Source organism: Leucoraja erinacea, chromosome 18, assembly GCF_028641065.1.
Source record: "Leucoraja erinacea ecotype New England chromosome 18, Leri_hhj_1, whole genome shotgun sequence".
Taxonomy (NCBI): Eukaryota; Metazoa; Chordata; class Chondrichthyes; order Rajiformes; family Rajidae; genus Leucoraja; species Leucoraja erinaceus.
In genome coordinates this window covers 29,685,566-29,712,952 of record NC_073394.1, presented here as the reverse complement: position 1 = coordinate 29,712,952, position 27,387 = coordinate 29,685,566, and the positions used below count along the sequence as shown (strand labels likewise).

The window sequence follows — 27,387 nt, the reverse complement described above, 5'->3', positions numbered from 1 at the left end:
AGAACAAGGGGGTCACAGTTTAAGGATAAGGGGGAAATCTTTTAGGACCAAGATGAGAAAAACATTTTTCACACAGAGAGTGGTGAGTCTCTGGAATTCTCTGCCACAGAAGGTAGTTGAGGCCAGTTCATTGGCTATATTTAAGAGGGAGTTAGATGTGGCCCTTGTGGCTAAAGGGATCAGAGGGTATGGAGAAAAGGCAGGTACAGGATACTGAGTTGAATGATCAGCCATGATCATATTGAATGGCGGTGCAGGCTTGAAGGGCCGAATGGCCTACTCCTTCACCTATTTTCTATGTTTCTATGTTACTATCACTGACAAACAATGGGAGACGCAAATTTGGGCTTGTATCATTTGGGTTTACAAGAGTGAGGGTGATTTTATTCAAACAGGTAAGATCTTAAGAGGGTTTGAGAGGGTATAGATGCTGTGATGTTCCCATTAGGGGGAGAGTCACAAACAAGGGGACGTAGCTACAAAATAAGGGGCTCATTGCATTTAAAACACCAATTGTGTGTACACTTGGAAAACTGTGGTCTGAAAGGTCTATCGACCATGCTGGAAGGTGGCATTAGCCTGGGAACTCTCTGTCAACCAGCACACAAAATCATGGGCTGAACTGCCTGCTTCTGTGTTTTATTTCTAACTAATTTTATGTGTACAATAAACGGTTTATCTTAATAAATAATGAACGGCAAAAAAAAAATCGATGGGAGAACTCAGTGGGTCAAGCAGAATTGTTAAGGGGAAGGGAACTTTAGACATTTTGGGTCAAGATCCCGTTTCAGGACGTCACCACAGATGGTGCCCGACCCACTAAGTTCCTCCAGCAGTTTGTATCTGCTCCAATTTTCAGTCTCTTGCATTTCTGTCTTCATAAATGATGACTTCTCCATTGCTCTCCCTCCCTCCCTCCCTCCCTCCCAGGGTTGCCAACCCTCCAAGATGATCCCAGGCCACTGCTGCATCCGGCTTAGGAGACGTAAGACAGGGGCATCCAAAGCATCAGTTGCATTTTCACAAGGAAAATGTTTTGGAGGAAGATTAAAAATAGATGCTGTTCAACTGGTGGCCTGGGGTGAGAGATCATGTAATGAGAGCCCAGGAATTTGGAGCAGCGTAGTTGCCATCCTACACCCGTCGATGTGGGAGAAGTTTTTAAAAAAATTATTTCAAAAATAAACTTCATTCATAAAACTACATGCAAGAAATGATCAATCATTGAATGGCATGTATGGTGCCATTCAGTCTATACACTCATAGTGACCCTGGTCCAATACATTGACGGTATGAGCACGCTCTGTGTACAGGGCACCGTTGCTACTCATGTGGCCTCCTTCAACGATACAAAGGTGTTTGAGAGGCTTTTATACAGGCCTACATAGCCCCTCCATGTCTTGTGGCAGAAGGACCTTAGACTGCAAACTATTGCCCACAAAGCATTTGCATTGCCTTCACCAACCTTCCATGCATTCTTGCAGCTGGAATGAGCCAGGCAGCACCACAGAGGGAAATAAATCATTAAATGATGTATTAAAATAAGAGTAATCACCGGGGTGATTGACACCCTACTTGTACTGAAAAACAAAGCTTGAAGCTCAAGAGAGGCATATATATATATTAGGGAAGTTCTCCAGTGTTTACCGATAGTCAGCCCTGAAGCCGCATCCAGCCCTGTCAGTGGAGATGCAAACGTACCTTGTTCAGTACGTCTTTCTGCGACCCCAAGTAGAGATGAGGAAGGATTCGCGTGGGACCGATGTTGGCGACGGGTAAGCACGGCTGAGAGATGCTCATCGGCAGGAGTGAGGTGGGCTTTCCCTCACACAAGCCCGGGAAACAGGATGAAAACGCGGAAAATCCCCCTGGAAAGAAAGAAGGAAAAAAAACATGACCACATTGTTATCCCAATTCACCTCATGTCTGTCTGGCACAGTAACCCTGTAACAGACTGGCCCAAAGAATGCCTTGTCGTGTTAGCTTAACCAGGGTCATTACATGAATAAGAACAGGTTCTCTCTGCGTGGCTTAAGACACCTTTTTGAGCGAGATCCCGAGCTGCCAGAGCCCTGCCAATTATCACCGCACCTGACTTACTCCAAAGCTCTGAACAATCTGCTGGAACCATTCAGCAGGTCAGGCAGCATTTGTGGAAGGAGAAACTGAGCCAATGCTCCGTCAAAGGCTCTTGCTGTACAAGACCTCAAAACCTGCACTGAAAAGGCAGCGAAAGGATCTACACCAGAGTGTTTTTCAGCACTTTGTATTTTTAATTTCGATTTCCAGCATCTGCAGTTTTTTTTTGATTTTCACTTACTGGAAAGGAAGATGCAGTGAAACCTAGCTTCAACCACATGGAATGATTGTGGCCAGCTAGTAAGGATGTGGGCTTGTGATCTCACTTCTGATTCATTCCAGAGCACCTGGAGTCAGAGAGTCAAGCAGCACAGAAACAAGCCCTTTGACTATGATTTCCCATCTACAATAGTCCCACCTGTCCGTGTTTGGCCCATATCCCTCTAAACCTTTCACTCCATGTACCTGTTCAAATGTCTTTTAAATGTTATTCTAGCACGTGGCTCAACTACATCCTCTGGCAGCTTGTGGCATATGCCCCTCCGGTTCCTATTAAATCTTTCCCCTAAGAGTTCTTCTTCTTGATTCCCCTACTCTGAGGAATAGGAAAAGGTCTACTCATTTCCCTCAATATCTTATAGACCTCCTCTAAGACCACCCCTAATTCCCCTGTGCTCCAAGGGATAAAGTCTCTCTCTCCCTACAACTCAGGCCCTCAAGCCCTGGCAACATTCTTGTAAATATTCTCTGCACTCTTCCCAGCATAACAACACCTTTCCTATAATCCCGTGGCGAAAACTGGACACAGTACTCCATGCTGTGTGTCCACCTGCTACACACCACCACAGAGACGTGGTAGGGACCCCTTCATCTCGTGCTTTGCCTCACCCTAAATATTGTCTCTGCATGGAGGGCTGTTGCCACCAGGTGGGTGATTAGAATCTCCTGCCTGTGCTGGAACCAGGAAAACAAGAAAAAGCAAGGAACTGAAAGTGCTGGTTTACAAAGGTAAGACACAAAGTGCTGGAGTAACTCAGCGGGTCAGGCAGCATCTTCTGGAGGACATGGATAGGTGACGTTTGGGGCCGGGATCTTTGTGATTGTAAGGGGGGAAAGAAAGCTGGAAAACGTCTGATCTTCAACTCATAACATGTCCAATAACAACAGCCATCCCCCTAACACCCCCAGACACAAACTGCTGGAGTAACTCAGCGGGTCGAGCAGCTTCTCTGGAGAACATGAACAAAATGCTGGCGATTCTGGCGGTGTGTGGTTCGGCTTGGGAAAGAAAACATTTGCGGGGAAAACAGCTGTTGAAAGATAACAGAGTAGACCTTTTCCTATTGTTCAGAGGAGAAGGAAGCAATAATCGGCAAAATGGTGTGGGAGCAAGGAGAGTCTTTGCCCGCTGGCCCCAACAAATCTACTTACGTCTGTTACTACCATTCTACACTTTTACATCTCTATCCTCTCTGATGTACTCATGTATGGTATCATCTGCCTGGATTGCATGGAAAACAATAGTTGACTCTGGATCCCGGTACATGACAATAATAAACCCTCATCAATACCTGTGAAAGGAAAACATACAGTACTGTCTGCCAAAGTACTGCTTGGTGTCTGAACTACACCAGAATAGTAGGAGAAATCAGGGCATGACCGGTGAGTGGAAAGCACCAGATATAGGCGTGTGTATGTGTGTGTGTGCGCACATACTTTACTTTAGACTGAGATTCAGCATGGAAACAGCCCCTTCGGCCCTCCGAGTCTGTGGTGACCAGTGAACACCTCGCACACCAGCACTATCCTCCACACTAGGGACAATTTACAATTTTTACCCAAGTCAATTAACCTACAAACCTGTAAATTTTTGCAGAAACCAGAGCGTCCAGAGAAAACCCACAGGGCCACAGGGAGAATGTACAGACTCCATACAGACAGCACCCGCGGTCAGGTTTGAACCCGTGTCTCTGGAGGTGTAAGACAGCAACTCTACCGCTGCGCCACTGTGTCGCTCCATATGTGCATGTTCATGGCGAGCAGCGATCATCCATACACTAGTTCCACGCTATCACACTGCCGTACCCTGCACGGAGCACTGACAGGGAAACCAGTCATTTCACAACTTCTTCTGCTGCTAATCCCCAAAGTCAGAAAGCGGATGAAATATGAGTGCAGCTACGTTAAAAGTCAAAATACTTGCAAAGGCAGGTTAAGACCGGCTTGCTTTATATCTCTGAATCGGTTAAACATCGGAAAAGCAAATCCCTTATTTCCTATTTTGGAGCATGGAGTTTATTTAAAAATCAATCAGCTGGCAGCTGGGCCTGCTTCATGGCCTCATGGAAACGTTGAGCTGATTTTATATTAAAACACAAAACACTAAATTATCAGCAATGGAAACGGCGACTGTAGCAAATGCGATAAACAATAAAAGTTTCCTTTCAGAGTGTAAGGATGAATTGTCTCTCAGGGTGACTTCTATCATGGGCTATGAATTGGCATCACATAATCCATTACATTCAACTTTTATTGCAATTTTATATACTGTGATAAGAGTTTTCTGTGCCTGATTTGAATGAACTAAGTGTTCTGTTAGTCACCAGGGGGGGTGAAAAAGTGAATAAACTATGATCCACAGGCACTTTCCTTGTGTGGTTCTCAGGAGCTTTAGACTTTCAATGTTACTTTAGAGATACAGCTCCCAAACAGACCCTTCAGCCCACCAAGTCTGCGCCCACCATCAATCACTCCGTACACTGGCACTGTCCTACAAACCTGGGATCATTTTACAATTTTATCAAAGCCAATTGACTTATAAACATGTACGTCTTTGGAGAGTGGGAGGAAACCTGAGCACCCGGAGAAAACCCACATGGTCACGGGGAGAATGTACAAACTCCATACAGACCGCACCCATAGTCAGGATCGAACCCAGGTCTCTGGAGCTGTAAGGCAGCAACTCTACTGCTGCGCCACCATGCCACATAAAAATGATTTTCAGTCACCCACTTAAATCCTGACTCAATCGACCTTGCACTTGCCACCAAGACATAATATTAGTAGGTTCTGGTCTACACTCCAGATACTTGCTGAGGGGGCGCTGTGCTGTCTCAGGTTCGGTTCTGCAAATCATGGGTTAAGATATGGAACCATCTTGTCACAGAGGTGGGTGTGAAAAATCACATAACTTCTCTTTTCCTAAATAACATTAGCGGCATGGTGGCACAGCGGTGGAGTTGTTGCCTTACAGCGCCAGAGACCCGGGTTCGATGCCAACTGTGGGTGCTGTCTGTTTGGAGTTTGTACGCTCTCCTCGTGACCAGGTTGGTTTTCTACTGGTGCTCCGATTTCCTCCCACAGTCCAAAGACGTAAGGTTGTAAAAATTGTAAATTGTCCCTAGCGTGCGGAGAATGGTGCTAGTGTACAGGGATCGCTGGTCGGCGCGGACTCGGTGGGCCGGTGGGCCAGTTGCCACGCTCTGTCTCTAAACTAAACTTAACTAGACATCAACGTTCACCTCAGTGTTTAACCCAGAAGTAATCTGTCAGAATACTCCCGACCCAGAGCATCATCTATTCACTATGTCCTCCAGAGATGATGCCTGACCTGCTGAGTTACTCCAGTATCTAGTGTCTATTTAAAGCTGCATTTTGCCACTGAAATTTTAGTTTAGGTACAAATAACTTGGGAGACTTCATTATTGAAAGTGGATGGAAGAGTGAGATGGCGAGCAGGACGTTGCTTTGCAGAGAACCATAGTGGTCAGTTCAATGTTTGCTTCTTCCCTTTCTGTTCTCGGTTAAGTGCAAGAGGGAAAGATCTTCAGCCTTGGAGAAGCCTGCTACTGGTAATCCATGTCTCAGCTGTGCACAGGAGTGGAGAGGAGAGCTTCATGCTGTGTGCGAGCTCTTAACCTTCCCCCTATTCCTCAGTCGGCCCAAGGCAAGCAGGCAATGGTCAATGATGTCATCAACGTGTGCTTCCCTGGAGAGCTGGCTCTGCAGATAGGCCAACTGGGTGGCTTTCTAGCAGGGTCTTGCTGTGAATCTTTATTGTCGGAGGTTGGTGTTGTGTGGGGGGAGGGGGGAGGTTGGTGGTGGCTATTTGTTTTGGAAATGTGAAGCATTCACCACATTATCTAGGATGCATCAATCAGCAAACCAGTGATCACTTGGCTTCCGGCCTGTAACTATGCAAATACCCGTATACTCATCACAGTGACTGACAATGGAGTGACCTCTAAAGTGGAGTACGGACAGTACTGCAGTGAGAAGGATTGCAAACTCTTGAGGTAACATTCTTTTCCCTCCACTCTCTCCAACCCTAGTCATTCTTCTAGTCCCACCGCTCGCATCCTTGTATCCCTGTCGTTAGCACATCTTCGCCAGCCAACAACAGGCCATTATGGTCTCCACCCTTCCTGAGGTCATCTGTTGCCGGCCCTGTTCTGTTCTGGCCATCTCGATCTTTCAGTCTGACCCGAAACGTCACCTAGTTCTATTCTCCAGAGATGTTGCCTAACCCGCTGAGTTACTCCTGCATTTCATGTCTAACAACAATGTGGCTTTGCTTGACTCCAGTTGCAGAGCCGCTAGGTTAGGTTCGCAGCCTACCAATGGAGGCACACAGTGACCAGAACAACACTGAAACCGATCATCATTAGCACTTGTGGAGAATAAAATGGCATCAGCGTAGGATTAGTGTAAATGGATGGCTGCAGACGTGCTTCTGTGCTGTGTGACTCTTTGAGGAATTGAATTACTGGACATGTTTCCTAATGTACTCAAGTGTTAAACAGCGACACCCATCTTCTAATTGGTTTCTCTACCAGAAAGAACAGGTCTGATCTGATGACAATGGTCGGGTGATCCAAAGACCTGAAGTCCTTGGACTGCAAGCTACACCATGCCTCAAGGGAAAAGGGGAAGCACAGCCGAAGGCCAAGGTTGAACAGAAAACCCCTGACCTTACGAAGGGATGGTGCACACAGAAAGCGGAGGTTAAACAACAGTTACAACCAAGAAATGAGGCACGCCAACTTTTTCGTGCTGTCAAGACCAGCCATAGCCTTAGTTAAATGGATGTTGTGCAAGGCAGGATGGGGGCAGCAGAGGTTTGCAAATACTCAAGCCCAGAGCGGTGAGATCCAGCTCCTCCGTGCAAACCTGCTGACTGATCCATGCAGGAAGTGAAAAGAAGAGACAAAAATAAAGCTGGGACAGAACTTTTAGCATCAAGCGGTTGGCCAGACTCACTGTTATCCCCCATAATTTATTGGCCTGCTAATGACTACTGTGGTTGCTGGCACATTGCTCGGGGCTTTTATATGGCCTCACAGGCCCTAGGGGAGATGAAGCGGAAAATTGGTCTGATCTTAACAGCTGTCACCTCAGCAGCCTCTCCTCACTTGCTCCGAGAAAAGATCTTTTACTTTTACTAATTACCACAGCCAGCCCTGTGCAGTGTGGCGCCTCTTCCCCTTGCACATGAATGAAAAACCAAAGATTATTTGCCCTCACATCTTTCGGACGCATTTGATCCTTGGTGACACTGTAATCGTTTCAACAGTGAATTGAGTATACCTGCCCAAATGAAAAGCCATCTTAAAAGCTGGCCGCTTGCAAGACAAATTTTAAAAAAAAGGAAGATGATCATTAAAGGCTGGAGTAACTCAGACGGCCAGACAGCATCACTGGAGAAAAGGAATAGGTGACATTTTGCGTCAAAATCCTTCTTTAAAAAAAGAAGTCAGGCAGGAGGTAACAGACATCCTTTTTGGTGCAAATTAAACTTGTTCAAAAACCTAAGGGCGATCTGGTTTGGAATTTACAATCTGAGTATGTACAATACTTACAAAGTATCTTGAATTACCAAGGCATTGAAGGGTATGGATCCAAATGTTTTAGTTTAGTTTAGAGATGCAGCATGAAAACAAGCCCTTCTGCCCACCGAGTCCATGCTGGCCAGCGATCCCCTCGTACTTACATTCTCCTACACACACTAATGACAATTTACAATTTTACCAAAGCCAATTAACCTACAAAGCTGAACATCTTTGGAGTGTGGGAGGAAACCGGAGCACCTGGGAAAACCCCCGTAGATCAAGGAAAGTACAAACTCCGTACAGACAGCACCCGTAGTCAGGATCGAACTAGGGTCCCTAGCGCTGTAAGGCAGCAACTCTACCACAGTACCACCGTGCTGCCAAATACTGATCATTGAGATAAGTATAGATGGGTGTCTGAGGATGGGCGTAGATGGTATGGGCCAAAGGACATGTTTTGTGCTATATGCAAACATAGAGCCCACGCTGTCCCTGCCAACCAAAAAGGAAAAGTGAAGGGAGACGAACTGGATGAGTATAAAAAGCAGCCAGGACAGTGGTATGTTTGAGACACAAGAGTTACCATTGATCACATTGCTGGTGGAAAATCCGTTAAGGAGCCATGATCTCACTCGCCCTGCCCTGACTGCTGAATGAATGGCTACATGCAAATAGAAGCCTAACACTGATCCACTCAACAAACCAGCAATGCAGAAACACACCTGGAGCTCCTCTCCAAACCCAAGCCTTTTATTTGGAGAAACAAGGAACTGCAGATGCTGGATTACAAAAAGAGGCACAAAGTGCTGGAGTAACTTTGGTCAGGCATCATCTCTGGACAACATGGACAGGTGACGTTTCGGGTCGGGACCATTCTTCAGACTGAAATATCACTTATCCATGTTCTCCTGACCTGCTGAGTTACTCTAGCACTTTGTGTCTCAATCCACTTAGTTGGTGGAGGAAGTGATTGATAATGTTACGGATTTAATGGCACCTATTACCATCAAATCCCAAATCCATTGTCAAGAATGCAACAACTTTGTGATGGGGTGGGGAGGGAGGTGGAGGGAACAGCAATGGAACACAACAGCCAGACTCCGTCTGAATGAATTATGTGCCCAACACAAATAGATGGTTCTCAATAAATATCCGACTTATCACTAAGACCCCGTATCCTGAGATATGCTGAAGTTAACCTATCTTTGTTTACTCTACCTACCTTCCACCATGTTAGGTGAGCTCAGTGAAGCAGGTACTGTAGTGAAAATAATTATGATGCCTGAAATCAGAAGCAACGCTTTATTTTATAATATCAAGCGTAAATCCCACTGCAATTGCTTTTAATTGTTAAAAAGTTAAAGTGCAGTGACCAGCTGTTGAGAATCCCTTTCCTTTCAAAATGGGTGGATTCATCGTCATTCGAAGGGTAGGGCAACAGGCTAGCACATGGCACAGAAACATAACACATCTGAACTGTACAATGTACTCTCTTAACAGAAACATTACGCATTCACAATCTACACCCAGTGTAGTGTTTCATTCTGCTCCCCTCCTCCTCCTCCACGCCGCTCCAATCTGCTCTTTTAGCCGCATTACATCACCTCCTTGATTTGACAATTACATCACATCACGAATGATGCAAAGCACAGGTGCAGGTCAAAGCCCTCCCTCCAAAAGCCTGTCATAAATCATTCGTCTGCTGGGTCAGGGTACGTTCTGGGTCTGAACATCAGCTCGACTCCTTAATTGGAAAGCTCTGTCGATCCCCACATAATATACAGATGACTGAATCAACCCGAGCGCTGCCTATTAAATTATATCCTAGTGTTTGGCTAACCTGGAGGTAGTAATCTGATAGGTCACCAATTAATGGAGCTTGTTGCTTTATATTTTTGACTAAACACCCACTTTAGTTTGCTGCATCCTTCAGCAGGGTTCTCCTGTTCAGCTCATGTTCAGAACTAAATGTGAATATTCAGCAGCAAAGTGTAAACATTAAGTGGTTATTTAATTCTGAATTTAAAGGGCTTAGGACAGAGGTGAGTGTAGAGACAAGATCAGCTATTTTGGTCAGGATAGATTAATGCTGATCTAAAGCAAAAACAAACCCATGCACGCACACAGACATGCACACACAAATGCGCACACACACACGCACATCACAACACAACCACAGTCACAGAGCCTTTGCACTGCGATCAGAATCCACACAAATATACATAATCAAAATGGAGTTCACAGCTTTAAACCTTGTTTGCTAATCTAACATGTTAAACGGTCTTCATTTTGATATGGTCTGAATCTATTAAAACTAACAAACATGAATATTGAGTGCTTCCAAAATGTTTCACAGCGGGGGTCAAGTCGAGTGACTCGAGTGTCGGCAACTCAAGCGTCCAGGAGCGGAAACGGATGCAGAAAGTTGTGACCACTGCCCAGTTCATCATCGGCACTGACCTCCCCACCATCGAAGGGATCTATCGCAGTCGCTGCCTCAAAAAGGCTGCCAACATCATCAAGGACTCACACCATCCTGGCCACGCACTCATCTCTCCGCTACCATCGGGTAGAAAGTACAGGAGCCTGAAAACTGGTACATCCAGGTTCAGGAACAGCTTCTTCCTCACAGCCATCAGGCTATTAAACTCACCAACAAACAGACTCTGAACTGTAACAGCCTATTGCACTTTATCTGTTTATTTATGTGTATATTGAATTGAATTGAACTGTTCTGTATTTATGCTTACAATATCCTGTTGTGCTGCAGCAAGCAAGGATTTTATTGTCCTATCTGGGACACATGACAATAAACTGTCTTGACTCTTAAGACTGAGAAATAGTAACCAATCTATTGATCATGTAAAACCGATGATGCTTTAAAAAAAAAACATGAGTGTCTATGAAATGCTTTGGGACAGACTGAGATTGGTGAAACATCTTTCAAAAGATGACCAGTGTCCAGTGTGTGCTTTCTCCCCTTACCCAGCTTAATCCGGCAGAGGCCATCACCAGCACCCACTCATTGCATTATCATCAGACCATCACGAAACAGAGGTTTATGTGGAAAAACATGCACACATAAACTTATCTGACCTTGATGTTTATCTAGCCCGATCTGAAACCTGATGCCTGCAATCCACTGTTTGCTTAACTATCTGAATAAAGGATGCGTCTAAATTTGGGTGCAAAGGTAAAATAAAATGCAAGAATTGAAACGTTGCTTGAATAGTATATATATTATGTATTGCCCTTCCAAATTATAAATGTGTATGATTCCCTAAATATATGAATGTATGGTGGATGTGTCCCTTCCACATACAGCCTTGGTTCGGTTTTACTGGAAGAATGGTTTATTTTAAATGCATTTCACTGACAGGATCTCTGTACACGAGGAACATAAATTTGGTACCCCACAGCTCCGCCCTTGCTCCCCCTCCCCCTAGTCGCAACTGAGACAGAGTCCCCCTAGTCCTTACCGTCCACCCCAACATTCGTCGCACACAACCCATAATCTCTCTGAAATTTCCGCCACCTCCAATGGGATAGAAACATAGAAAAATAGGTGGAGTAGGCCATTCGGCCCTTCGAGCTTGCATCGCCATTCAATATGATCATGGCTGATCATCCAACTCAGTATCGTGTTCCTGTCTTCTCTCCATACCCCCTGATACCTTTAGCCACAAGGGCCACATCTAACTCCCTCTTAAATATAGCCAATGAACTGGCCTCAGCTACCTTCTGTAGCAGAGAGTTCCAGAGATTCACCACCACTAGCCACATTTTCCCATCTCCACCCCTTTCTGCCTTCCGCAGAGACCGTTCCCTCCACAACTCACTGGTTAACACATCCCTTCCCACCCAAACCACCCCCTCCCCATGTACTTTCCCCTGTGACTGCAGAAGATGCAACACTTGACGCTATACCTCCTCCCTTGACTGTCCAGGGACCCCGACAGTCCTTTCAGGTTAGGCAGAGGTTCACCTGCACCTCCTCCAACCTCATTTACTGTATCCATTGTTCAAGATGTGAACTCTTAAACATCGGCGAGACCAAACGCAGACTGGGCGATCGTTTCGCTGAACACCTTCGCTCAGCCCGCGTGAACCAATCTGATCTCCCGGTTGCTGAACACTTTCATTCTCCTTCCCATTCCTACACAGACCTTTCTATCCTTGGCCTCTTCCATTGTCAGGGTGAGGCTAAACACAAATTGGAGGAACAGCATCTCATATTTCACTTGGGCAGCTTACTTGGGCAGTGGTATGAATATTGTGGTATGAATATGAATATTGATTTCTCTCACTTCAGGTAGCCCCGGCATTCCCTCTCTCTCGATCCTTCCCCACACCCAAGTAGCACTCGCTTTTCATTTTCACCCTATAAACAGCTAACAATGGCCTATTTCCTATATCATCGGTACTTTCTTGCATATCTTTCATTCATTGTTCTTTATCTCTCCACATCACTGTCTATATCTCTTATTTCCTTTATCCCTAACTAGTCCGAAGAATGGTCTTGACCTAAATCGTCACCCATTCCTTCTCTCCTGAGATGCTGCCTGTCTCGCTGAGTTACTCCAGCTTTTTGTGTCTATCTTCGGTTTAAACCAACATCTGCAGTTCCTTCTTACATAAATTGTACACAAATTGATACTAAGGGACAACACGTTCAATAGGCACTCATTAACTGCATATTTTTCAGACTGGTCACAAAATTAATGCACATCAATCGTGGGATTGCAAAGAGGAAATGGCCAACAAAAAATTGTCAAAAGATTTGGCTGAAGATTTTTTTTTTACAGAGCAATGATCTAGAAGAATGTCTAGAGGAAGAAGATTCAGTGGAAATAACGTGGAATTGCAGCTCTAATTGTTAAGAAAAGGAGGCTTTTTTTTTAACGATTCTACACACCAACAACAAAAAAAGAACTCTGTCACTGATTTCACTGCAGTGTATTGTCTATGCAAGATGGCAGTGCGGTGGGCTTCATCAACAAAGTGTGGCGTGTCATGACAACTGCAAAGAAGTGTTCTCCAAGCGCTTTGTCTGAAACTTGTCTCACACGCCTGCATCCTGCTCCGAGAGGAATCCCACTTGAATGTAGCTGCTTCAAAGCTTGCTGGCTGCTGTGCGCCAGATGGATGACATCATGCAGCATAGTCTATCACTCTCAGGAGAACAGTGTGCTTCTTCTTCCCCCCCCCCCCCAGCAGCTCAATAACTCAACCACTTGTTACGCTCCATCAGACACAGCTTCCTAGTTGTGGACCTAACCCTCACCCACCCCAACCCCCCCCCCCCCCCCCCTCCCTCTCCCTCACCACCCCTCTCTTTTCTTATTCACTCCCTGGGGTCCAGCATATCTAGTCTCACTCCGCTTCTGTGCCCCCACCCCCAGCCCCCTCCTTCCCTCTAACCCCCACCCCTTGGCAAGTACTATGACATCAGGAGAATTTCATCCGGAGCGGGTTTTGGCTGGATAAGATAGCAAGCGTTTACGATTGAAATACCATTCCTCCTGCATGACATCAGTGTATCTGCGGTGCAACCAGAACATGCCCTAGAGAGGCAGAGATGCGAGCACCACCATTCGGTGCTCTATCCACTCTGTGTATAGGTGACATTACAAGGTTTAAGGTAAATAATCAAGAAACAAAGAAAACATATCACCCTTTGTTAGCAGTAAAGGACAGGGTGACGTATGATGGAGATAGCGTTAACATGGTGTTACTCATACACTGTGAAGTGTCCTCTACAGGGTATGTACAGTCATTACATAATTCACCAGCTATGCTCCCTCTCTCTCAGCTGTCACCCTGTACAATGTGAGTTAGATCCCGTGGTTTGAACGTACTGGGTTTCTGAAACGTTTCTTATTTTCTCAATTAACTTTTTTTCTCTCTCTGCAGCCGTCTCTCATTCCTGCTCTCCAGAGATGCTGCCAGCCAGGCCCGCTGAGTTACTCCAACATTTTGTGTCTAATTCTCTCTCTCTCTAACCCGGCCAACGCCGCCTGCACTTGGCGGCCAACGAGGGCACTTTAAACCATAAGCTCTTGAGAGCAAAGTGACCCGCGGCTCCGGCCAGACCGACATGTACAGTGAGGCAGCCTGTTCACAGTTCACGGCTCTCTCTCTCTCTCTGCCCTGCACAAGATCACATTAAAACTCACCCTGCTTCCAGCAAAGCCTCTCGGTACCAGAGATCACAACCAGGTTAAAGACCAGGGTCAACTATAACACGCCGCCAACACATAAAATACAATGCAGACAATTAATGCAAACAGACTCCAGTCGCTGGTTGCAACAATTAATGCAAACACAGACTCCAGTCGCTGGTTGCAACTTGTGCTAAAATCTTGTTTTGGGTGCTTAAATACCGAAATAAGCGCTCCATGCTTTATCCGCACCTCGGATTTCTCTTCCTTCTTTTATCCGTCTCACTCTGATCTTCAGTTTCATTTCTGTTTCGTACATTTTTTTGTTTCACAGGTGCGAGTTGCTGCGACGAGTCTCGTTGCTAAAAGGCGATCCGGAGAGAGAATGGTCCCAGCTCCGTTTTGCAGATCTCTGCAGGATGTGTGTTGGTGTGTGTGTGTCCCCGCTCTCCGGCTGTGCTGCCCTCTCTCTCTCTCTAGTGACTGTCAGACTCGGCTGCAGCGCTGCCTGGCCACAGCACAATACTCGCGGCTCATGCGTGAAATCGACGAGGGCGTGTTTCTGAATCCTCGCATTCCTGAATCACCGCGTCAATGCTTCACCACCTATTCCTCAAACCTGTTTTGGAAAAGCGACTCGTGCTTCTCTCCCCCTCCCTCCTTCCTTGTAGCAGTGGGGGAAATTCAAGCGGTCGAGAGGAAAGAGGTCATTATGAGATTGCAATTGAGATTTCCTGCAGGGAAGTACGATGCAGAATTGTTACCACTCCCCTCTCTTCATTTCAAACATGTTTGGCATCGAGTTATTCGCTCCATCCTTTTGCAATTGGTCGTATTTTTCCACTGATAAATAAATATATCTTAAATTTTGAGCAGGGGACGGGAGGGGATTGGAGAGTTGTTGTTTACTGGACTAACGTTGCACACATTTGCAACACAAGGGTGGGCAACGCTTTCTGTGGCATACGGCAGGCAGCAGGCTGCTGCTGATTGTGTATTGTGTCCGGGACATGAATGGGCCGGGGTACACAAGGACGCGTTAACGCTTGAAGTGCCGCGACCTTCTACTAACGTTGAGTGATTGTATCTCCCCCCATCCCCCTCCTCCCTCCACCCCTCCAAAATAAATAAAGACACAGAGTGCTGCAGTAACTCAGCAAGTCAGGTAACATGTGTAGGAAGGATTTGCAGATGCTGGTTTAAACCGAAGATGCAGTAAACAGAAAATGCCAGAGTAACTCAGCGGGTCAGAGGCAGCATCTATGGAGAGAAGGAACGTGTGACCTTTCGGGTCGAGACCCTTCTTCAGACTGAGTATCATCCCCGGAGAACATGGACAGGTGACTATGTTTCGGGCCTGGGTCCTTGTCCAGTCTGATGAAGGCTCCCAAACCGAAACATCACCTATCCATCTTCTCCAGAGATGCTGCCTGACCCGGTGTGTTACTCCGGCACTTCTGTAAACCAGCATCTGCAGTTCCTCGTGTCTCTACTACACCCAACTCGCATCCTTCAAAGAACTCCCGTCAGTCCCAAATAGTCTTGGCGGGGGCATTGTGCGAGGAGCGTGTGTTCTGTTGTAAGTCTGGGCACTTCAATGCATCCGCCCCTTGTTGTGTACAGGACCCGGGGGTCTGCTCACAGAGCCGGCCGGCCGGCAGCGTAAGGCAAAGAGCTCGCCCGCAAGCACAAGCGACCTCTCTCTCCCCTGCCCATGCCTCACTCCTAAACACACTTTGGGGGAGAGGAGGGGGGGAGGGATCTATTTGCAGCCGGGCCGCCTGCACCCGAATAAAGCAGGCGTTTATAACGTTGCTATAAACAGGGGCCGGAGAGGAAGGAAGCCGGAGAGGAAGGAAGGAAGAAATTAATTTAAGTGCATGTATATGTGCTGTCCGCCACCTGTAGATGTCAAAGCCCTTTACAATCATTGAAGTATTTTTGAAGTGTAGGCACTTGTAATGCAGGGGAAGGGGAAATGGGATTGTAAGAGCTAACTTCTTCCGACACCCAACTTGTGCCGCTGTCTGTGGTCCCCACCCCTGCTGCCTCTGTGGCCTCTGCCCTCCACTCTCTGCTCTGGCATCATCCTGCTACTTCCTGGAGATGTTTACTTGGGACAAACAATCCTCTCCCGCCACGCCGGTAGTCCACCCTCTCAGCCTGCAAGCAAAGTGACAATGAGAGGCAGACACACAGCGGGTCAGGCAGCGCCTGGGAAGGGAATGGACCCTTCTTCAGATTGATTCAATGAGGACAAACACACAATGCTTTAGTAACTCAGCGGGACAGGCAGCTTCTCTGGAGAGAAGGAATGGGTGGCGTTTCGGGTCGAGACCCTTCTGAAGAAGGAGGGTGTCGACCAGAAATGTCACCCATTCCTCCTATCCAGAGGAGCTGCCTGTCCCGCTGAGCTACTCCAGCATTGTGTGTCTATCTTCGATTTAAAGCACCATCTGCAGTTCCTTCCTGCACGTGATTCAATGATGGGTTCACTCATCAGCGCAGGAAGCCTCTGCAGGAAGAGATGCAACTGTGCTATCTGATGCTAGGTCCTCCACCTGAAAAGTTAACTGTTTCCTTCCCCACCGGTGCTGTTTGACTTGCTGAGCCTTTTCAGCATTTTCCTGTTTTTATTTCGGCTTTGCAGCATCTGCAGATTTTTTTTTTGTTTTCTTTAAAATAAAAGTGAGAGTTTGTAGCAGCCATGAGGGGAGCAGGCCATTCGGCCCCTCATACCACTTCCACCATTTTACTAACCACTGTCTATGTTACAATTCTTCACCCTGATCTGATCATTACTTTTCTTAACCCAGCAAATGCCAAATCATAACAAAGATAGACACAAAGTGCTGGAGTAGCTCGGAGAATCAGGCAGCATCGCTGGAGAAAAAGGATGGGTGACGTTTCGGGTCGGGGATCCTTTCTAGGGATGAAAATAGAGGAGAAGGGGGAGCTCATAATGGCCCATTGTTGGCTGGGGAAGAGGTGATAATGTAGGGATACAAGGATATGAACAGTGGGACGATTAGGGTGGGGAAGAGGAGGGAGAGAGGGAATGCCGGGGTTACTTGAAATTAGAGAAATCATTATTCATAATGCTAGGTGATAAGCTGGCCAAGTGAAATATGAGGTGCTGTTCCATCAATTTGTTTGTGACCTCACTCTGACAGTGGAGGAGGCCCAGGACTGAAAGGCCAGTATGGGAATGGGAAAGGGTGTTAAAATGTTTGGCAACCGGAAGCTCACGTAGGCCAAGGCACGGCAGCTTTGACCTAGCATTCCGACACCTTTTACGATTTCCACTAACCTTTGTCTGACAATGTCTTGCCTGCTCTCATTCCTCTTGTCCTGAACTTCCACACCAGGGGCAGTCGTTTCCCGGTAAGCCCACCGTCGACTATCTGCATCATTTTCAACTCGCCCAAAGAGATCAGTGGTTCTCAACCTATTTGCACAGATGGGTTGTAGTCTAGCTGTACCCACACTCTACTTGCTTCCCAACCATCAGTTTAAAATTGGATTTGTATCTGCTTTGTATCGACACAAGGTTTGCTGATTGGGCAGCTTGTGGCCTGTGGATTAGATCATCTCTCAACCTTCTATACTCGAAGGAATACATCAAGCAGTCCTCATCATTTAACCCATTGAAAGCTGCCACTGGGGAATACAGCAGCTGGTCAGTGAATGAGTTGAGTTTAGATTAGTTTAGTTTACTGTCATGCATACCGAGGTACTGTGAAAACCTTTTGCTGCGTGCTATCCAGTCAGCGGAAAGGCTGTACACGATTACAATCGAGCCATCCATAGTGTACACATACATGATAACGGGAATAGTGTAAATAATGCTTAGTGCACGATCAAACATATTCCGAGTCTCCAATGAATTAGATAGTAGCTCAGGACTGCTCCCTAGCTGTCGGTAGAACGGTTCAGTTGTCGTATAACAACTGGGAAGAAACTGTCCCTGAATCTGGTGGTGTGCGTTTTCACACTTCTATACCTTTTGCCCGATGGGAGAGGGAAGAAGAGGGATTGGCCGGGGGGTGCGACTCGGTTACATTGGTGGCCTTGCCGAGGCAGAGTGAGGTGTGAATGGAGTCAATGGAAGGGAGGTTGGTTTGTGGGAATGAGGGAAGAACCTGAATATGCCAGGTCCCAGCTTCTGTAATAAATCCATGAGGCAGGTTTGTGCTTCATTCAGAGCACAAACCTGCCTCAGGTCCCAAGATTTTGCTTGGGATCTACCAGGAAACAATGAGCAAGTGTGCCTTCAAGCCAGGAGAACATGAGATCCACACTGCCTCTTGTGCTGGGCCCGTGAATGAAACAAACCCAGGCAGAAAACAAATTGCTGGAGGAACTCCGCGGTTGAGGCCGCATCTGTTATCATGTAACGATCCATTACGAGGATGTTGCCAGGAATCGAGGGCCTGAGCTATAGGGAGAGGTTGAGCAGGTTAGGACTCTATTCCTTGGAGTGCAGAAGGATGAGGGGCGATCTTATGGAGGTGTACAAAATTATGAGAGGAATGGATTGGGTAGACTCTGAATCTCTTGCCCAGAGTATGGGAATCGAGTACCAGAGGACATAGGTTTAAGATGAGGGGGGGAAAGATTTAAGAGGAACCTGAATAGTAACTTTTTCACAGAAAGGGTGGTTTGTGTATGAAATGAGCTACTAGAGGTAGTAGTTGACACAAGGACTATCGCAATGTTTAAGAAACAATTAGACAGATATATGGATAGGACAGGTTTAGTGGGATATGGGCCAAACGCAGGCAGGTGGGACATGTGATGGGACATGTTGGCAAGTTGGGCTGAATGGTCTGTTTCCATGCTGCATGACGATGACTGTGGAGGGAATGTACAGATGATGTTTCATGTTGGGGCCCTTCTTCCGACTTTACCCTCGCGACCCAAATATGTCGTCTTTCCATTTCCTTCCAAAGATGCTGCCTGACCCGCCGAGTTCCCCCAGGATTTTGTTTTTTGATCAAGATGCAGCATCTGCAATCTCTTGCATCACTAATACCCAAGTGCTCAGCTTTTAGAGGGAGCTGAGAAACCTTCTCCAATGCTGGGGAGGATGCCTGGGCAAGACTCAGTAGCTGTGAATACTGAAGTCATCTCCTTCCCCACTCCATGAACCAAAGAAGGAACTGAAAGGACATCACTGTGCCAGGAGCATGCCGATAGATGTCGGATCAGGGGAACACTGGCCCAGATATTCTGTGACATTGACGTCCAGTGACATGAATCTGAAAGCCACAAATATTTCAAACGTAATGGCATGAAATCCCACATAATAGACACATTGTGCTTTCAGCCATTTCCAAATAGTTGGCAGGTTCTCACTCGGTTCCCAAATGATAGTTGCGCTAACTTTGGATAAGTATTTCCCTGAAATGTGATTCCACCAGGTGTGGGTGTTAGCAGGGACAGTGTCAGTCATGAAGCATGTGGAGCAATATACAGTCTGCTGCTACCACTCCTTTAGCAGAGACGGCTCCACAGGTATTAATCGACCTGCTGCAGGCGGGATCAGCGTAAAGAGCTTCCATCTAACCCTGGCCATAGAAACATCCAGCTGCATTTGTGGTGCCCTACGTTAGTTCCCCAATTCACCCTCCCAGCCCAAAATATGATTACATCCCACAGTGTGTCTGCACTAACACTTGGTATTGATTCTTTTGTTCAGTTTGACTTCCCCAAAATAGAGGAAAACAAAACTGAGATGAGGATAACATTTTTCCACACAATGATCTTTCCAACAGAGCAGGGAAGGGTAATGGGTGTTAAGCCAATATAACTTTTTAAAAAGGGTAATGGAAGTAAACTGGGCAAAGGCAAAGGGAAGATAAAATCACAGAACGACTGGGGGAAGGAAGAGTGGGAGAGTGTAAAAGTGGGCAGCTGTCTTTTTGATATAACCATATAACCATATAACCATATAACAATTACAGCACGGAAACAGGCCATCTCGGCCCTACAAGTCCGTGCCGAACAACTTTTTTTCCCTTAGTCCCACCTGCCTGCACTCATACCATAACCCTCCATTCCCTTCTCATCCATATGCCTATCCAATTTATTTTTTTTAAATGATACCAATGAATCTGCCTCCACCACTTCCACTGGAAGCTCATTCCACACCGCTACCACTCTCTGAGTAAAGAAGTTCCCCCTCATATTACCCCTATGGCAGATAGAATGGGATGGCTGGCTCCTTAAGTACTCTACAATCCCATGGAAATGGTCTCAAAGTGCTGGAGTAACTCAGCAGGTCAGGCACTCAACTCTGGAGCACATGTATAGATGACGTTTTGCCACCTGTCCTTGTTCTCCAGCGATGCTGCCTGACCCGCTGAGTTACTCCAGCACTTTGTGTCCCTTGTGTGTTAACTAGCATCTGCAGCTCCTTGGTTCTACACCAGGAAAATAGTTATTGAATGATGCGCTCTTTCTGTGGTTCGCAAGTGTGCGTCAGCGTTGATTTTCTAGGAATGTGTTTATTTTAATTCACCTGCACGGCCTTGCTTTGACAGAACGTGTGAGTGCAACAAGTTATAGCCGTTCAAGAGCAGTCACGGCACAAGCAATCGATTGATGCCTAATCTGTATGTGGCATTTCATGTAAGAACGGGGCAAATGCACATTGAAATAACAGAGTCATTCTGGCAAAACCATCATATGAGCTTCCGAACAGTTAACAACTGCTGGACATTCCAAGTTTGGTGACTAATGATAAACGTTAAGTTCAACTCTGATGTGAAACCAAGCACAAGAGAATCAAAGGATTTTAGGTTCAATTCCTTATTTCTCCTGTGCTATCCAACCACTCACTAGATGATGTCAGGGCATTAGAATTATCATTCACTTTGACTATAAGAAGTCAGGGATCAGTCAGGCCTCTTTACTCTTGTCTCATGCCAGCAGGAAGTGTATATAGTTCTGCGGTGTGTGGGATATCTGAGGCCCAGTATGTTGCACGCAGTCTAAAGCTTGACCACAAAGAGCTCAGGCTTTAGACTTTAGAGATGCAGCGTGGAAGCAGGCCCTTCGTCCCATCGAGACGGTGCCGACCAGCGATCACTCCGTACACTAGCACTGTCCTATATACCAGGGAAACCTTACAATTTACAGAAGCCAATTAGCCTACAAACCTGCACGTCTTTAGAGTGTGGGAGGAACTGGAGCAGCCGGAGAAAACCCATGCGCTCACAGAACCTTCAAACTCAGTACAGGCAGCACCCGTAGCCAGGATCAAACCGGGGACTGCAGCTGTAAGCAGCAACTCTAGCGCTGCACTACTGTGCCACCCTTTAGCTAATAGGCAATTAAACGGGCCGTTAATTGGCAATAGACAAACAATGCATGGTTCATTCTGCCCCTGTGGGCCTCGCTCAGTCAGTGAGGAACTAATGGTATTGTGGTGGTGGTGGTGGAAGAGTTGGTGGGTAAGGAAACTGGAAATGCAAACTAAAATAGAGCAAGGGGAAGGCAGGGGTTATTTAAAGCTCCCGTGTTTTATTGACCACCTGCAGTTGTATACCCTATCAGGAAACAACAAGTGGTGACTAACGGTTGCATTTTTAGGAAACACGGCATTGTGCAAAACAACGGCCTTTGCTAATACCCCACCCCATCCAAAAACTAACCCCCCCTCACAGCAACCTCACTCCCTCTTCCACTGAAGCCCAAGGGAACTACTTACAATAAGATACTGCTAAACACATATCCACCCCAAAACCAACCAATGCTTTTTCTCAGAACTTCCACTTTGCCCTCAGAAGGAAAGTCTCCCTTTCTTCCTGTGTCTCCTGTTTTGCATCCGTGACCGACAGCATCATCATCAACAGTACTTTTCCCTTCTTTCGAGAAGCAGTTCTGACGAGTTAGTTGCGAGTCAGGCCAGCATTCCAGCATAGTTGCTCTCCACTTCCTTGTACATTTTTTAAAGCTTTTCCAAGCTTACAGCAGCACAAGGATCTGGGACTCCCGCCAGTTCCCTGTCCCTGCCGCTTGCACCAGTTTGGGTGGGAACCTTCATTGACGACATCCCGGCATTTTTTTTCCCCTTGGTATTTTTGTGAGGGAGCCGGCTGGCCAAATTTAGAATCGTGTCGAAAGGGAAAAAACCCAGTCATCGTCTTGGAAATGTGTGCTCACACTGTGGTGACCTCATGGTTATACAAGAGCCTCGCTAATCGGCAGCAGATAAAAATGCTAAAATGGGTCACTGCAGCAGCTGTAGGCTGTTTATGAGTTGCCTGGCAAACTTGTTCAAATCAAGCTTTTCCAGCAGTGTTTAATCAGCGTTTAATTAAAGTGATACGTATGTTTCCGTTTAGAGTTTGCCCTAAAAACATCCAGAGGTGGACTGCAGCCCTGCCTTCCTCCACATCCTCCTACTGCAGAGGGAGATGTGTTGTGTCCTTCAGTAAAGGGCTGCTCCCTGTATCGCAAACACACATCAGATAGCACTAATATAACAAAAGAATCTAACATCACAGAACAGGAGGCCGTTCAACCCATCAATTCTATCGTGGCTCTTAACAGGGCAATCCTGTTGGTCCGGTTCCCATGCAAATAATTTCCTTTTAGTTTCGTTTAGAGATACAGTGTGGAAACAGGCCCCTTTTTGCCCGCCGAGTCCACGCTGTCCAACAATACACTAGTTCTATCCTACACTCTGGGGACAACTTAGAGAAGCCAATTAACATGCAAACCCGTATGTCTTTGCAGTGTGGGAGGAACTAAACATGGTCCCTAAATCAAGCTATGGAATGCCATCACATTTTCTTTAACACAGTGTTGGTTGAGAAATAAGCATTGGCATAAGCTTTGAAGATAATTCCTGGGCCGGTCCCACTTAGGCAATTTTGCAGGCGACTGCTGGCGACTGTTAGAGTGGAACACACACACATCGCATCCTTCACCAGCCCGTTATGCAAGCGGGGGACAGGGCAAGCGGGTGGAGCGCTGTCTGAGAGAAATTCACACGGTGCAAAGCCAAGGTGTTACCGCGATGAACAGGAAGGTTGGCGCTAACGCACAATGTATGGTAAGTCTTTTAAAATGGGGGGGGGGGGGGGGGGAGGGAGAGAGGAGAGGAGAAGGAGGGGAGACAACTTTTAAGAAGCTAGAGATACACGGCTGTGAAGCCCGGCGGACATTAACATTACCGGCCGGTTATCCTTGGTTCTGAAAACTACTGCTTGAAAAATTCGATGCGACCATAATGAGGGTGCGACGAGTTCTCAGAATGCGGGAACTCCTCACGACCGTGAAGGCGACTCCCCGGCAACAACCCGCGACCATGTGTCGACCATTCGACGACTGCATAGTCACCTGCAGTCGTCTAAAAAGTCGCCTGTGGGTCAGGCTCATAATCCACCAATAATTCTGTGGAATCTTTAGTTCTGCTTGATAGGTGGGTAGCAGAGACAAGACTGAAGTGTAACCATGACTGGATGGCGAAGTAGACTCGATGGGCCGAATGGCCTACTTCTGCTCCTATGACTTATGAACCTATCTCACTTATCTCTGACAAGCCACCATTAAGTCAGGAAAGGTGCGATATTATTCCACATTGCCATATTACAATATTGAAGGAAGTCAATTCGGCCCATCTGTTTTCTCTAGAAAGTCAAAGGTTGAAAGGAGACCTGATAGAAGTATATAGAATTATGAGAGGCATAGATGAGCTAGACACAGAACCTTTTTTTGAAACGCTAAAGACTAGAGGGCACAGCATTAAGGTGAGGGGGGGCATAGATTAAAGTTTAAAGGTTGAAAGTGTACTGATGGTGGGGTCAGTGTACAGAGAGAATGGGTCAATGTACAGAGAGTTCAGGTGTCTGTACAGAGTGGGGCCAGTGTACAGAGAGAGTGGGGCCAGTGTACAGAGAGAGTGGGGCCAGTGTACTGTCCTTGTCAGAGAATATATCCTGTGCTCTATTTAGTTCTGTTCTAAGAACTGTACTTGGTCTTAGTTAATTATTATCGTCCATTACAGTGAGTCCAATGAGTTCCTTCCTGCTCACTAATCCAATGACTTGATCATTCCCATTTACACCATCTGCCCATGCATTGGTGGAAACTGATTGGGGATCTCATCTCACTACAATGTTCACTGTTTTAAAGTGTGAAAGGTAATGTAAAGTAGTATTCCTGCTTGTTTGTTTTTCATCGTGTATCACCTTTTGTACTGTGCTCCCTCCATCCTTTCAGATGACCTATTTTGTCAGTTTACAATAGGGACATATTTAGTAAGCTTTATTAGCTTCAAATCACTTTGGGGTGTATTGAGATGAAAAAACATGTCATGCAAAAGCAAGTTCCTTCCTTTTGTATGTGTAATATTTATGGACTGCACCCTTGTTTGTTCCATCATTTTGATAAAACATATGCGAATAAGGTTTATCTTCCCACCAGCCTCTATGTTCACACATTGTTTTTATCCTGCTTGAAGAAAACTTGAAGATTTATCCCAAGACGCTGACGGTTTCTCCCTTCATAGATGCTACCTGATCTGCTGAGTACCTATGGCATGTCAAGCTTTTTACCACTGCCAGGTCCAGGACTAGTCCGAGTAGATCTTGCCTTGCTGCTGTGTGTGCTGATGCATTTCACGGAAATGCACTTTGAAGTTACTGCTTCAACATTTCACGTAGAAGGCTCAAAATAAAAATAATAACACACGACTTGGCTAAATAATATTATGCAGAATAGAATTGTTCAAGTCTGTTGTTTTATTTGTGATGAAAATAATAATTTTCAAGCAGTGGCAATCCAACTATTTATATAAAAAATAGACATTGTTATAATACAAAAAACACGACTTGGCTGCTGGGGTCAAAGTGGCAGAGTAGCAGTAGTGGTAAAGTTGCTGCCTCACAGCGCCAGAGACCCAGGTTCGATCCTGACCACGGGTGCTATCTGCACTTTCTCCCTGAGACCACGTGGGTTTTCTCCAGCTGCTCCAGTTATCTCCCACACTCCAAAAACGTACAGGTTTGTAAGTTAATTGTCTTGGAAAATTCTGAATTGTACCTAGTGTGTGTAGAATAGTGTTAGTGTGCGGGAATTGCTGGTCGGTGCTGACTTGGTGGGCCAAAGGGCCTGTTCCCTTGCTGTCTCCCTGAAACTCAACTAAACAACTAAACAAGTGAACAGGTGATTGTTGGTCGGCGTGGACTTGGTGGGCCGAAGGGCCTGCTTCCTCACTGTATCTCTAAAACTAAACTAAAAATCTAAACTAGTGAATGGGTGGTTCAGATTCAGATTCAGATTCAATTTTAATTGTCATTGTCAGTGTACAGTACAGAGACAACGAAATGCATTGTTACTGGTCAGCGTGGATTTGATGGGTCGTTAAGCCTGTTTCCGTGCTGTATCTTTAAAACACTATTTGTGTGATTCTATCTTCTCTTGACTGATACCCTGTGAGGTACCATTGGCTCCATTCTCCAGTGCCATGCAACACTAATGATGAATCATTGTTTTCCCACTGATGAAATCAGCCTTCCCTTCCTGCCAACGAGCTGTATGACTGGTGTTTGGACTTTAACTAGAGTGACCTCACTGAAGGCTAATCAGCCAAACATAATAGAGGAATTGTTTTCACGCGGTGACTGATAAGTTATCTAGTGACTGTATCGCATCATTTCCAAGGGCTGGATTGTGTGGAAACCTCTTTGAGGACGTGAAAAAGAAAGCAGCCGCAAATAAACATTTAGCCAATGTTGATCACAATGGCACGTACACAGGAGTTGGGGTGAATGGTGAGGTGATCGGGGGGGGGGGGGTTTGAAGGGAATTCATGTGTAATGTCACCTTGAAGAGCATGGGATTCAGGTGATTTCAGAGGCATGGCAGCTAGTCTTGAGCAACAGATCAGGATAGTAGTGATGGACCCTTACACAGCTGGCAGTGAATTATAAACCTTTGTTGCAACCCGACTTTCCCCCTTTCACATTTCTCTCAATTTTTTCCTGGTTTTTAACAATAAAGAGAAATCTCCAACAACTGTCCACTGGCAATGCAGCTCCACTGGCAACGCAGCTCCACTGGCAACGCAGCTCCACTGGCAACGCAGCTCCACTGGCAACGCAGCTCCACTGGCAATGCAGCTCCACTGGCAATATGGGCACCATTGGCAGTTATTGCCTGCACCTCCAGGACCTCATCAGCAGAGGGGTAGCACGGTGGCACACTTGGTACAGTTGCACACTCTCAGGTACAGCATGGGTATCTGTGTGGAATTTGCATGAATTCTCTGTGACTGCATTGGTTTCCACCAGGTGCTCCGGTCTCCTCCCACATCACATATATGTAGGACAGGGTGGTTCATTGGCCACTTAAATCGCCCCTGGTGGGTAGGTGAGTGGTAATGGAGGTGATAGCTGGGAATACAGGGAGAATCTAATGGGCTTAATGTGGGATAGGTGTAAGTGGATGGCTGATATCGAGGTGGACTTTGTTTCCTGAACAGCTTGTTCCTATGTTATATGACCCTATGATTATTTCTGAGCACAGGTAAGAACATTGAATTGTTTAAGACATGCTGGTGTTGAACTGGTGTGGAACTGCAGTCAACAGTACAGACTGCAAAATAAAAATGGCAGGTTGCATTCCCTGAAGCACAATTATGCTTTTTCAGCTATTTTTACTTTTTTATTTCCTAATTTATTTCTGCCATGATGGATATTTATGTTTAGTTTAATTTAGAGATTTAGCGGCTCATTGAGTCCACGCTGACCAGCTACTAGCACTACCCACTAGGGACAATTTACAGTTTTTACCAAAACCAATTAACCTACAAACCTGTACATCTTTGGAGTGTGGGAGGAAACCGGAGCACCTGGAGAAAACCCACACTGTCAAGGGGAGAACGTAAAACTCCGTACAGACAGAACCCGTAGTCATGATCGAACCAGGATCTTTGGTGCTGTAAGGCAGCAACTCTACCACTGTGCCTCCCCTGTTGTCCGGATTACCAATACAAAAGAGGCTTCTCTAAAAAAACAATGGCTACATTTCAAAGACCTTTAGATTGTTATGTGAAGTCCATGTGCACATTCTCAATATCTGATATATTTGTTTTCCTTTTCCAAAAATAAAGGAAGTTCCTTTTTTCCAACCTGGACTGTTGAAGCTAATTGTCTGGTGCAAACTATTCAGCATCTTTGCCTCCTGCAACACCCAGCACTAAGTAACAGAACAGTGTACATTTTCTAATGTTATTTTATCAGGACACCAACTTACAACCTGCGAAAACTTTGGTTGAGTACAGAATAAGCTCCTGGCCTGCATGG

General features: G+C 46.1%; 1 protein-coding gene across 3 annotated transcripts in view; it reads right to left on the bottom strand.

Moving 5' to 3' along the window:
* The window catches only part of LOC129705859 (dual specificity protein phosphatase 8-like), a 197,157-nt gene that overhangs the window by 10,693 nt on the left and 159,077 nt on the right, over nucleotides 1–27,387 (bottom strand). The window contains exons 1-2 of one of the 3 annotated variants that reach the window (XM_055649705.1): nucleotides 14,291–14,995; nucleotides 1,702–1,868 (exon numbers count right to left, since the gene is read on the bottom strand). In XM_055649705.1, the coding sequence (XP_055505680.1) occupies nucleotides 1,702–1,868; nucleotides 14,291–14,387 (264 nt within the window). In that variant the 5' untranslated portion in view covers nucleotides 14,388–14,995. Of the gene's footprint in view, nucleotides 1–1,701; nucleotides 1,869–14,290; nucleotides 14,996–27,387 lie in introns of those variants that run through there. The other 2 variants (XM_055649706.1, XM_055649704.1) reach the window with 2 other exon arrangements.